This window comes from Galleria mellonella, unplaced genomic scaffold (assembly GCF_026898425.1).
Source record: "Galleria mellonella isolate WM207_F2 unplaced genomic scaffold, CSIRO_AGI_GalMel_v1 utg718, whole genome shotgun sequence".
NCBI classification, from domain to species: Eukaryota; Metazoa; Arthropoda; class Insecta; order Lepidoptera; family Pyralidae; genus Galleria; species Galleria mellonella.
Window position 1 is genome coordinate 1409252 of NW_026442143.1, and position 14695 is coordinate 1423946.

At 31.1% G+C, this 14695-nt stretch overlaps 1 protein-coding gene across 2 annotated transcripts in view; it reads right to left on the reverse strand.

The window, feature by feature from the left end:
* Positions 1-896: 896 nt before the first annotated feature.
* LOC113516224 (neuropeptide CCHamide-2 receptor-like) overlaps positions 897-14695 on the reverse strand; it is a 102176-nt gene continuing 88377 nt past the window's right edge. Inside the window, exons 4-8 of one of the 2 annotated variants that reach the window (XM_052900857.1) lie at positions 13867-14030; positions 7568-7761; positions 6610-6730; positions 3950-4132; positions 897-3334 (exon numbers count right to left, since the gene is read on the reverse strand). In XM_052900857.1, coding sequence (XP_052756817.1) covers positions 3169-3334; positions 3950-4132; positions 6610-6730; positions 7568-7761; positions 13867-14030 — 828 coding nt within the window. In that variant the 3' untranslated portion in view covers positions 897-3168. Of the gene's footprint in view, positions 3335-3949; positions 4133-6609; positions 6731-7567; positions 7762-13836; positions 14031-14695 lie in introns of both variants that reach the window. The other variant, XM_052900856.1, reaches the window with a different exon arrangement.

Here is a 14695-nt window from a genome sequence, read left to right on the forward strand (position 1 = left end):
TATTGTTTCTGCTTCTATTGTTCTTATAAAAACATCTCATATCATTTTCCTTAAATACCTTTCTTGTACACGCATTGTTTAGTTACATTTTTATTAGTAAGATCAGTTATCGGGATAAAAAAAATCTTAAGATGGAACAAAGAATACAAAAAAAAAACAATTAGTTCATTAAATATTGAGCAGTTTGGATGATTAAAGTGAACGGAATTATTATATACGAGTATAAAAATATAAATTATTTTATTATTTAAACCGCCGTCAAGTATCTCTGCACATCTTAAGGATTGACTTGCAATCAATAAAATTGAAAATAAATAAATAGGGCAACTTTTTGCCAGCTTTGGATGTTTCCTTTTAGCCCATCTTTAATATCAATTACTCTTTTTGTAAATTCATATCTTCATGTAATTACTGTGTTTATTAAAACACTTGTTGCGGATAAATTAGTAGATAATTGCATAAGTATCAGTGTTCTGAAGGATAGATGGCGAGAGCTGGGGTTTATTTTTATATAGACTTGTTAAAACATCTACCAGAACAAGTCTTTGTAAAGCAAAGGCCGGACATTCCACTTATATGTTGTAAATCTGAATTATTCGGTACTTTTGCAACTATTTTGTATATGTATATTAGTGTAACTTGCCAATGTAAACCCGGTCCCAATTTTAATCTAATTCATAATTGTTATTTCTCAAAAAACAAAACAAAATCGCGATTGGCAAGAGATTGGATTTAAATTGATATTGAGATTAGGTTCCAGAATCACCTAGAACCAATCTAGGTTGATTAAATTACTTTTTTAATTATAACATCAGTTCCAAGGTATTTAAAGGAAAAAGAAAAAAAAATTAGAACTACGTCATAGTTTGAAATAAAACTGAAATTATAGACGACTATTTATTATGAGAAATGATTTTTATTACACTTGAACATTATGACAACATTAATCTTAAGAGCACAATAGGGTGTTTCAAAATATCCGGAAATACATTTTATAGATAGTGTAACAAAGAAAGAAAGAAAGAAGAATTGAATCACAATATTATACTGTAATTTTAATTAATTTCATTACAATAAAAGGAAACATAAAAAATATATAATTTATTAGTTAATTAATCTCATTTAATTGCCAAAGTTATAAATAATAGTCTTATTATTTTAACTGTAAGAAAATCATGAGAATACTAGTCGACAATTCTCGACAAAAGTATTCTATATCAAACCGGATTTTGTTACAGTTAAAATATGTTGCAAACTTACGGAACTTAGTTTTATCATCACTGAAAATATGATAGGTTAAATTAATCATCTACTACTGTTACAAGTAAATAAAGAAATATTAATATCTTTAACATACGAACATACCACAAACACAAGAGGGAGAGAATGATAAGTTGGAAGAGAACTAGGAGACCAATTATTGTCTTTTAGACTTTCTAGACGTTTATGTTGTATAAAAGATGGGAATTAAATAATTAATTATTAGTAATTAAGCGGAGACATGACAGCACTACATCAGTGTACTCGTACTCGTGAAACGTCGAGATAATTTTGGTAAATTATTATAGTTCACCCAAATGATCGCATTAATTCCCGTCTCTTATAAAATATGGGAGACTCATTATCAGTAATACAGTGTTAAATCTAGCATCCTTTTAAAGATAATTCTACCAGCGAAACTGACGATTTTACTCAATAGTACATGGAGTAAAAAGTGACAACAGCATTTTCCTTTTTAAAGGCCGGCAGCACACCTGGAATTACTCCAGTATTTCGAGCACTCATAGGCAGCAGTAGTTACTTACATTCAGATGAGCCGCATGCTCATTTGTCCCTTGTTTTATGAAAAAAAAAACTTAGTAGTTCAACACGACGTGTCTTTAGTTGCATTGGTAGTGTCTTCATATAAAAGAATCCAAATTTTAACTTTCGCCTTATATTCGGCATCTCCTAAAAATCGTCGTGGATAATTCCTACTAAATTCGTGACGATGCGTCAACTGACCTCACTCTCTCCTCATCTATCATCTTTAATGGTAGTCACCATTTGTGGTAAGTATTTATACGAAGATGTAGTGTCTTGAATGCTTATGAGATAGTTAATTAACATTTTGTCACTTATGAATTCATAATAAATTATAAGACTTTTTCATATGACATATATATTAGCTAACACATTAATCACTGTGATTTTGATGTTTTGTTTACACCAAGGGAATGTAGGCGTGAAATATTATATTATATACATAATATACAGGTTAAAATCTCCAAATCATTAGCATCCTATTTAGAGAGTGCAGTGCAAGCTACAGTTGAGTTTCTTGCCCGTCCTTCTCAACTGAAATTGTACTCCGAATGGAGAGGTGAATTCATAAAAAGTTTTTTTTTATTTTATTTATATCTCTTTTTAAAGTTTAAAAAATAAATGATAATAATTTTTAAGGAAGTCTATCGAAACTGAACATTTTATACAAAAGAACTTAAGTTTATTTTTGTTTCACACACATGCGCACGTGTACGCAAACAAATGCACACACACGCACACACATATACAAAATTTAGAGCCCCATATTAACTTGATAGCTGGACGAGCCTTGTTAGTATGCGAAGGTATAATTACTATATATAGTTAATAAACTAAATTTTTATTCTTTATCAACTGATATTTCTACAGGAAAGATGCTAATGATTTAGTTTCATTATGTATACGTAATATTATTTAATTAAATTTAATATCAACAATGTGTAAATTTTAAATAATCTTTTTCAATTTAATATGCCATATTCTCTTAATATTAGAGAAACTTATCAGTTATTTATACTATATATACACTTACACTTATCTTAAATTTAAATTAAATTTCATATAAATCTAAATTATTTGAGATCCCTGTAGTATAATTTTGAAAGTTATAACTCTTTATTTACAATAATATTTGTATATTATATATTTTTAATTTGAATGTCTTCGATTCTGAACATATTATATTTATATTGATTTTTTTTTTATTGTGTTTGTTTATATTATCTATAACTCTCATGTAACGTATATGCATTTACTATTTATACATTAAATGGTATATCGATTTCATAGCAAGAAGCGATACCAATTATAAAAAATAAAATTTAAGTATGTCTTTTGTCCAATCTTTTTTTTTTTAATTTAAGCCTATCTAGTGATACATTTTTCATCAACATCCCCCGTTAGAAAGTCATTGGTGTCCCTGATAGTCATTATAGTGACTCCGTCTGTACTATTCCTGGATATTATGTTGCCTTTCTTTTTAGTACTTCCATAGTCGTAGTTGGATATCACCACACTTTCTGTTGGGTTCCTGTAAATGTTGATACAATTTACCATAGAAGCAGTGGTTAAATTCTGGTTGAATTAACTATATGTTAATAACATTTATTTGAAGCTTTCAGTTATTTCCAATTGTTTGAAGTTTCTTGGATTGGATTGGAAATGAATCTATTTATCATCATCATCATCATACCAGCCTTTATCTATTCACTGCTGAACATAGGCGCCCTCATAAACTGCAATACCTGCATTCATTGACTCCCTGCAACGCATATCAGGTCGTCACTCCACTTAGTGAAGGACCGTCCTACACTGCGTTTGGCCAAATATTTATAAATATACATATTATAATTCGTTATGAAAATATTAACAAATTAATATTTGACTGAAATATAAGACAGTCTGTGAATGTTCAAAAGGAGTAAAAAAAAATTTAATACAAAAAGAAACAATTAATCGATTGAAAGTTTCCATTTGTTACCAGTTAATACTTAATTATTAATACTTCTTTCTTATTAATATTTACACTGTATTTATTATTTTTTTACTTGGTGCAATAAAGTGTAAAATAAAAAAAAAATATTTAGATAATATTCAACATACATAGCAGACTATAAGGATCAAATATTAGATTTTGAACACAGACCTGTTGCATCGATGTCGATGGGTGCTCCTAAATGAGGTCTCACAGATCGCAGTTCTGGAAAGTCGAGAACTGCACGTGGGGTGGAGAGTGCTTCTACGACAGCACAAGTAACGGTTAAAGTGCTGCCGGAAGACTCCACTTACGCAGTAAAGTGCTACGGGGTTGACGCAGGAATTCAGGAAACTGTTGTGAAAAATATTACAGGTGAGTTGCTTCATTAAACTTAACATCAGATATACCTTCACTTTTTAGACGGAGCTTTTATATTAAATGCCTAAAAACTCACTGGCTGTTTGTCATTATTCTATCATACTTATAACATTTTCCTTATAATATTCAACTATGTAGGTATTACTTGTATTTTACTGTACTGTACTCGTACTGTAGGGAAATATACATATTATTGGACAATTGCTTTAATTAACTACAATTAGGTGTAAAATAACAATCATATATAAATTAATATATTCTATTGAATAGATTCACAGCTTGTTTGCTACTATAAATAGTTCTTATGTTATACTAGTTGTTACATAGTTTTTTTATAATATTAAACTATGGAGATAAGTATCAATTGCATTCATTACATTTAATTAAATATTTCTCTGCGTAATTGTTTCACTTTTTGTTCCCTTATATGATGTTTAGCTATATTGTATTATTTAATATATATGTAGATGCCTCTAACCCTTTGATATACAAATTGTGGGGGAACGGATTATTAGTAACAGGATCTAGAAGGCAATGGGGCTTCTAGACCCTGTTAGCAATATAATCTATTAGGTCAACCTTCACGAACCTTCATGCAAATCCCCTGAATATATATATATATATATATATATATATATATATATATATATATATATATATATATATATATATATATATATATATATATATATATATATATATATATATATATAGCCATTTATTACGTTCACTAATAGAATGTTTTATTATTAAAATTTCCTTTTCTCTTTGATCGAAAAGTGGTTATTTGCCATTGAGAAAGGTATCCATTATCCTTTAGCAATTTACCAATTTAAACAATCTATCACCTTAACCTTTCCGTATAGAGTAACTGACAGTTATTTTATGATTAATGAGGTGTTACCAAATTGATTCAACTAAGTTTCTTATATCCTTTTATGGAGCGATTTCAAAACAAAGAGGAATCTTATAAATATTTATAGACATACCCAACTTCGTAATCGGTTGGATGTTTAAAAAAAAGCTTTCCCATAAACTTGGGAGAATCTTTTGTTGAAACATAACAAAAGTAAGACGGTTATCGAAGTATTTTTCTTGAGATGTTAAAATGTCGCAGGCATTGAATTTCTTTAAAGAAAGCTTTAAAAGGTCGTAGCTGTTTAGATGTATATAAAGGGAAAGGTATGTTTATTCTTAATTTAGTGTATATAGGTAACATTATATCTACACGTTTGTATAATGTATTAGAGCTCGGTAGATCGAAATACAGTTTCGTCATCTTCCTTGAATATTATTCTCAGCTTTCCATAAAGTTCTTAAAATTAACAAATATCGAAATTGTGATTAAATATGCGAAATTTATAGCTTAAATGATTTGATAGTTTTTATTTGATACACAGACAAACTATTAGCCGTAGTCAAATATTTAATTCACATATACACGTTTTGTATAAATGTTTTGAAATTTATCAACTTGTAGGTAATAATAAGCAAAGTAAAAGGTAAAAGATGCGTCAGAGGACGTAAAAAGTTATAACAGAGGAACAGACAATAATGGACTGGAATCACCAGAGCCAAACGGCAATTGGCAAATAAAAAAAGATGAATTCACTAAACTGGCAGTCAACTTCCGAGTAATTCATCTTGGCACTTCGAGTCAATGTTCAGTCGTCTAGTAAGTACTTCTCCAAGGGTTTGGAATGCCCGCTGCATTTTATTTTTTATTTTTTTATTAATTCTTTATTGATCACATTACAAAAACTGATATAAAAAGGGGACTTTATGCTTTATAGTATTCTCTCCCAGTCAACCTTTGGTAAAACAGAAATGTAATTATGTATTGAAATATTGAATTTGTATTGAATTAAATTATTGTAGATTAACAGTTACAGAAATATACCTACATATTGAATTCCACATAGAATGGAGAATTACTGCACATTATGATCATATAAATATGCTTACATGAAGACATTAAATAAATATTACTTACATATAAAATATATAATTTAAAAACATACACATATTTATATGTTTGTATGTTTGATCGTGTATGTACATAGATACACGATCATCATCGTCATCATCATCATTTCAGCCATTAACTGTCTATTGTTGCACATATGGGGGACCATAGACCGCCATAAGGAAAGGTCCTGAGCCACCTGCATCCATCTAGTGTGGGGTCGTCCGACACTGCGTTTGTCCGTACATACACGATAATATATTATAATACTAATAAAGCAATGATAGAGATCAAAGGTGTTGACGATGAACTGCATGCATTTATCCCCTGCATGCGTTTGGTAAGCTGTAAATACCATCTCGCATCAACAGAACAAGAGTAATCGTAAAAATCTACTCTCCAAGGAGGTGCAAATATAATCTATCTAATTACCAAAGAGGTGCCTGTAGAAGAATTATAATTGAGATTATTGTACCATACAAACCTAAGACAGAATCCCATTATTCTCAAAGCATGAGTCCAGTCGTTGTAGTCTGTTTGGGCGGTCGGCGATAGATGATACCACATCTCGAAGGCGTGATACGGCAAGAAACATATGAAGAATACTGAGAACAAATTAGAATACAGATTTTAGGAGTGCCACAATTGACTATGGTGTGAATTATCCAGTTGTTTATTTTTCATTACATACATTTCACTTTTTAGGGCTATTCATACCAAAGTGCGAAATAACTCAACGTCCCTTTTCAATATAAATTTTTGATTCTAATAAAAATAGTATATTGTAATAATTTATGTTAGCTTTTACTCGCGTAAATTAGGGGTTGTTCGACTAGTTTCGAACTTAATAGGAACTCTTATTTCATTAACGCAATTCACAGCTGTATCGCAAGCAACACACATTTATTCATATCAACCCTTAATTGTTCACTGTTGAACATAGGCCTTCCTCTTGGGGGGTAGTAGTTTGCTAGTAGTTGCCCCGCTTAGTAGGCAGGTGGGCAACTGTAGTGATGTGGGGAGGAAAGGATTGTTAGTAATGCGGATTACCAGTCCCATTGCTAGCAATATACCCTGTCAGGTTAACCTCTACATGGTCTCCCCTAAAAACCATCGTGATGAATACACCTGGAATTCAGCACGAACTAACTGACTTGCCTTTTCATTCTCTCCTGTCATTCCTCACTGGTTCCCTTTCAGCGTCGACCATTAGTATAGGCTTTAGTAATGTTTTAAGAAAAACGCTGTTGCTCATCTCTTGACCATTAACTTTCCTTAGTCGAATAGAAACTCAAATAAAAGTAAAGTGAGGACATATCAAGTATAAAAAGTATAAGTCAATATCAGTCTTTAGTCAAACGAATTTTCATGTTTTATATACAAAATTAATAGTCAATTAATTTTTGCATATATTAATTTAAATAATATCAACAAACACTAACCAATAACGAAAATAAGAACCATACAGGCGACGGACTTTCTAGCTTTTGCCTGTGCCTCCCCTTGTCCTCCATGGAAGGCACCAGGCATTTCTCGGGTACTGGCCAGCAATCTCTGAGCCATTAGTGTATAGAAAAAAGCAATCACTAGTAGCGGTAGGCCATAATAAATTATGGCTTTGGCTAACGCCATCCATCTGAAACAAAAAAAAAACATTTATCGAAACAAAACTCTCAGTTTGTCAGTATAAATGTGCGTGGTGCAAATTATAACAAAGCGTCTACGATCCTTCCCGATAAGAAATTATCTTATTACCGATGGCTGATTTATAATTATAGTTGTACTATTAAATACATTATTTATATATTTAAAGAAAATTATAAAAGTTATAGATAATCTAACTGCTGCTGCTCTGCTTAGTTTACTCCCACTTATCGAGTAATTTCTCTGCCCAATTATCTAATTGTTTAGCAACCAGATATTGGTATTTTTATTGATAAAGTATTACAGATACATTTTCTTATTATTTACGATTTTTTATTTGTAAAATGTATCGTTGACCACACGTTTTAATAAATTGTAACTAAAATGAGCGATTTTTACTTCAATTAATAATAGTTAAGGAATAATATTAATCATCTTAAATTTATTTTAAAAACATGAAGTATATAGCCAGAAGTGAATAAATTTGGGACCTATGATACAATATAACGAACTTATAAACATTATAATAGTAAGTAAGATAGAAGTAAGGAGATGAAGCGGGAGACCAAGGTATAGTTCTTTTCAAATCCTTTTCCGTGCAAGCAGTTCGTTTGTGGAACTCACTCCCTACCTCTATACGGTGCGCTCAATCGTTGCCCATTTTTAAAAACTTAGTTAAAGCCCACTACCTATCCTTATAATCACTTAGTCCTACGTATTTCCAGTTTTATGTGTGTTATATATATGTGTATTAATATGGTATATTTGTATGTATTTATGCGTATATATGTATATGTATGTATATATATTTATATGTGTATGTGTATGTATATATATGTATATGTTTGGTTGTATGTGTTTATTTATGTATGTATATGTATATGACTATGCTGTCACAAATATTATTTTTTACAAATCTATCTTTTTTAACGCGCCACCTACCTACTTATGTTTTAATCCTTTCTACCCAAAGGTTGTCTGGAAGAGATTGCTTAGCAATAAGACCGCCTTTTGTACTACACTATACGTATTGAAAATTGTTTTAACAAATCATGTTATGTTGGTGCAATAAAGTGTTAAATAAATAAATAAATAAATAAAATAAATAAATAGTTACATAAGCAGCTTAAGAAAAAAATTGGTACTGCAAGTACTGGTATAGGCAAGAGCTCCACCGGGAAGAGTATAGCCCTTAAATAGAGATGTATTATTAGGATTTTTTATGCAACTTAGAATGGCAAACAAGACGACGACCCACCTGATAGAAAGTAGTAACCGTCGTATATATATACTTATACTAAATTGAATATTTTTTCAAAAACAGAACATTTAGTGCTTTCTATGTTAACATGATACTTGGAAGCGCATAAAAACGGAAAAGTTTATTTAGAGCTCAAAGAACCATTCCATTAAAAGGATATTTGTAAATTGCACTTTGCGCTGTTTACAATGTCTTCTACGAGTATATAAATACGTAACAGAAACAAAATGAAATTCCAATCTCCAAGCGAGCCGCGAATACGAGGTTGTCTAAACATCACTTTTTTCATCTTCACTCATTCAGAACAGAATGTGGATATAATAGTCCCAGAGGCGTTATCATAAACAGTAGGTAAAATTACCATAATGCCTCTTGTACCCATGATCAAATATTGGCCTTTATATTTCAAACAATCGCTTACTAAGTTCATGCATAAAACATCTTGGATCCGAGTCGAGTACACGTGTCTACAAAACGTATAAGAATATTCAAATATAAACCAATCATTAAAAGTAACTGGCTATTTCACGTGGCTTTACCTGCCAAAATCAGTAATAACGTATCCTATATGTTAGGACTTACTCGTGTACAAATCCGCTCAGCCGTTTAAGCCGGGTGCCTGAACAACAAACACACAAACATCTTTACGAACTTACAGTATTAGTAGAATTAACGAAGTACAAATATATTTTTTATTTATTTATACTTTTGTACAAATTAAAATTTGTGTATTGGGTGCACTAACCTAATAATTTAATATATTTTTTGGGTGCAACCCAGATAATAAATTTAATACGATAGCATTTACATAATAATAGTATGACAATCGTTTATTTATTTATTTTTTGTTTTTGGATTATTTTTGTCACAACCAATATTTTTTTCTTCTCTGTAATATCTTTTTAATAATTAAAAAAATATTACAGAGAAGAAAAAACAACGGTATTATATATAATAATAATTTTTATTCTTAATCAGTCAGCCAATAGTCTTATAAATAATAATAAATATTTTATAAATATCATAAATAAAAAATGCCGATAAGAAAATATTTCAGTTCGAATTTGAAGATTAAAATATTATATTTACCGCATCCACGTATGCGGACAACAGATTTATAATTTGCCACATATTTTATTATAATAAATTTTAAGTTTACCAGAAGGAGAATTTGTTCAAAAGTCGTTTGCTTGGGCACCTTTGTCCCATTTGAGTTTCTACCGTAAAGCAGTTGTGTTCGCATGGCTGATTTTCAGTTTGAAGGGTGGGATATGACCTTAGTCCTCAGGAATTGCAATGCATTTTTTTATATACAACTTAGAATGGCAAACAAGCTGACAGCCCACCTGATGGAAAGTGGTAACCGTCGCCTATAAACATGAGCAATACCATGGACATAACAGAGTATACTGTTTCGCCCATGATACCCCGCTTGAGAACTCGGGTGTTATTCATCTGTACCCTGTAAATTCACGCCATATCCCACTCTTCAAACCAAAACACAGGTGCAAGGGGGGTATCATGGACGAAACAGTATACTCAGTTATGTCTTTCTATCAAATGGGCCGTCAGCTTGTTGCCATTCTAAGTTGTATAAAAACAATAATGTATAATTGCTTCAAATTAAATATTAATTCTGTGCTGATTGTACAATTGATTTTACAAAACTAATAAACTTCGAAATAATTGACATTAATTGAACCAACTATTTATTTCACTGTTCTTGCGCAAATTTTATAAATTATTTTTCAATAAATCTATTTGTATCGTTGTTTTAATTTGATACTAAATTATCAATTTAATAAATTAAATGTATGAGTTTTTTAAATAATTATAGAAAAAACTAGTTTGTATCCGCGACTTCGTCTGTGTGACTTAGGTATGTTTATTGATCAGAATTAAAAATAGCCTATATCCTTTCCATCACATATAGTACATGTATACCAAATTTCATAATGATTGGTTAAGCCATTAAAAGGCTATAACACAACAAATAAACTCACTTTTACATTTATAATATTAATAAGGGCGAGTATCGTACAATACTCAAAACAAATCTCTTACTGCCCAAATGAGGTCGTCAATTAAAAAAAATGTAAAAGCTAAGGAATACTGATAAGAGGAAAGATTTGATCGTTTGCTTGTTTATATGTAATTGATAAACTCAAAACTGCTCAAACCAATTTATATGTAAACGATTTTAAAAAATAGTTCACCTATAAAAAGCTACATTATCAGCGCGAAGTAACATGGGCTATAATAATACTTATATTCGAAAATTCTGCCCGCCGTGCGAAACCGGGTCGAATCATTAGTATAAAATATATAGTACTAATAAATTTCTGTAGGATTTGAGATTTAATAAACCCTTTCAAGTGGCCTTACAAAAAACAGGTCCAACATAATGTTTTTATTCCATATTAAAAAAAGACGTAATAAAGTTCCTCAGAGCTCCGAGTCCCATAGTACTGCAAGCGTCCAGAGACTACGGTAACCATTTAGTATTGGCTGATAGTCTTGTATTTATTTCATTTATATTAATCCTAATAACATTATCAATGTTAGGATAGGATACGGCAATGAAATAACAGAGTACAGAGACAAAACAACTTAGTTTTCAAGAATGGGATCGCATAGAGGGTATCATCGGTATCATGGGCAGCACATTATACTTTTATGTCCATGGTACTGTTCATGCCTATAGGTGGTGATTACCACTTTTCAGGTGGACTATCAGTTTATTTGACGACTTTTCAGTTGCATATAAAAATGTGAAAATTTGTAAAAATCTTTGTTTGTTATTCAATCTCACAGAAACAGTTGAACGGATTTGGATGTAATTTGGTACCCTATTATATACGATAATTTATATAATTATTCATGTCATTAAAACTGCGGAAAATATATCACTACATAGTATAAAACAAAATCGCTGTCGCTATCTGTCCATCCCTTAAATCTTTAAAACTACGCAACGAATTTTTAAGCTGTTTTTTTTTTTAATAGATAGAGTGATTCAAATGGAAGTTTTATATGTAAAATACATGCATAACATTGTAGAGAAATACTGATAAAATTAAAGGTTTCTGATATCATGTCGTAAATAAACATATTTTTTTACGCTTACATTGCAAACGCTGGCAGAAACCCCACAAGATAAATCAAAATAATGTACTACAGTATTGTACACCTTAAAAAGGTCAACAAAAAAGTCTACGATGGTATATGTTATCTCTTAAGGATAATCCGCAATAATAATTTTTTATCTTTTACTTTTTACTGGAAAAAATGGGTTATTTACGAAGTGATTTTAAGCAATACAGCATTAACTTTTAACCAATTAAGTACCTTAAATACATTGTCCATTTAATATAGATCAATATGGCTATTACAGTATGTAATTTAATTGAATATTTCCGAAAATATTACAGATTTAAAATGCAGAAAAATGCAGTGCGGTGGCGCGTCGAAGGCCGCGCTTCGCCCTATAGCACTTTATCATGTTCGTATTGTTTTATGACAAAAAACTGTAAACGTTGTTTATAAGGACATTCTGTAGTAGGTAGGTATATTTAATATCACCATTGCACCCATGCGAAGCTGGGGCGGGTCGCTAGTATATATTAATTTATCTTCCCTGAATCTTTTACATTAATATAAATTTGATAAAATATTTATTTCTAGTAAGTTCTTTGTACAATAGCAAGACCAAATTACAATAATTATAGGTTTATGTAATAGAAAATATGGTATTAGGGATAATTATGAAGTTAGGCCCGAAATATTGGGTACCGTTTAAACTTGAGTTTAGTTAATCCCTGAAAAAAATCTAATCTATCGATTAAACTTCTTCCATTATATCAATGTCACAACTTTGATCATTAAGATAATCTTAGATTAGCTTTTTTATTTGTAAAAGCATTAATATACAAATTGTTTACTAATGATAATCGTAATAGATATCGGTTTATTTAGCTAAGACCGCGACTTACACCGCTTGGTGATTAAAATTAAAATTTTAAAAATATAGTTTGATACCACAGATAATTATATATAAGAAAGGATGTTGAGTGACAGACTGGCTGACCCATATATCAACAACAAACAGCCGAAACTATCCATAAAAAGCACATCAATCAATCAACAGGGACATCTCATGCCCACCAGATGATGCGTGGGCGGGCGAGGTAGGGCCCCACTACCCCGGCTTCAACTCCGGAGGCGACGACCTCCGGGTCGCTGGGTTCTTCAGCCGGCATACACTGATGGTCTGTGTATGCCGGCGTGGCTAAAAAGCTAAGCAAGATATAAATCTTGTTCAACAACAGGGGTCGCTATTGTCAATGATTGCTTACAGATACATAAACGTAATAAAACAATCATAATTGTTAATATTAAACCTGTTAATTTGATTTAAGAACTAAACTACTCGACCGATTTTAATAATACTTGTATGAGCTCAATCTGAAAGTGTACAGTACAATTCAAATACATAAAACAAAATAAAAAAAAAATTCGAATCAGTCCAGACATCTTCCAATAATCGGAGAACATACATAAAAAAATTAAAGATTGAAAATCTTCTCCTTTTTTGAAGTCGGATAAACAGGGTCTCTATTTGTCAACGAAGGCCCATAGACATATAACGTAATAAAACAAACAAAAACTACACACAACATTTTATTGCCAACCCTATGTTAATCCAATAAGCAGAGCTGCGTAAATTAACTGTGATAGTCCCATCAGGCGTTTGATTTGATGTGGTCACTTTAATTTAATTCGATCTACTCACAACTATCGACTTACAAGTTATAATAATAAAGTTGAAAGTCGTACTTCGGATAATGCTCCCATCCTGGCGGGTATGGTGTGCAGTACACAATGGTGATGTTGTCGTGTAGCTGCGCCGTAACTGTGTTGGAGAACACGGCGGCTGGTGTTGCGAAGATAAGGGCGGCACCCCAGATGAATGTTGCACAAACTAAGGGCAGTTTGCGTAGCTGTAACCAAAATAGTTATAATGAATAGAGGCCAAGTGAGAAGGAAAATAATTATGCATACATTAAAATAACATTTATTTTATACTAGCTTTTAACCGCGTGACGGTGATATGCTTACTAACTGGTATGTAAAAAAGCCTAGCCTATATCATTTTCCATCCCATATGTGTATATCAAATTCTACTGTGATTTGTAAAGTCGTTAAAGCGTTATAAGATAACAAACAAACTCATTTTCACATTTACAATATTAATAAGAATGCATAGATATTTGGAACTAATTATTTTTAGATAATTTTTAAAATTTTCGCGTTGTTTATAAAGTTTTTTTTTTTCATAGCATTAGTGTATTTAAAATAGTTTTTTCTTTTAATAAGTAAAAATAAAATTATAAACTCGTCTGTGGTATCGGCTGGTACTAATGAGGGCTGATAGGTGAGGATGAAAACAGGGCAGTTGGACTATCGTGACAAATTCAACAATACCCACAATGGTTTCCGGAAAGAACTGAGTGGACTTCGATCTGATAGGGTATATTTCTAGCAATGGGAATTTTAAACCCCATTACTAACAATCCCTTTCCCCTATTTGTAACTAGTTATGCCACCTACTTGTGTCTTACTTCGCGCTAATCTAATGATTTTGTAAAGTATTTTTGATGTTTAA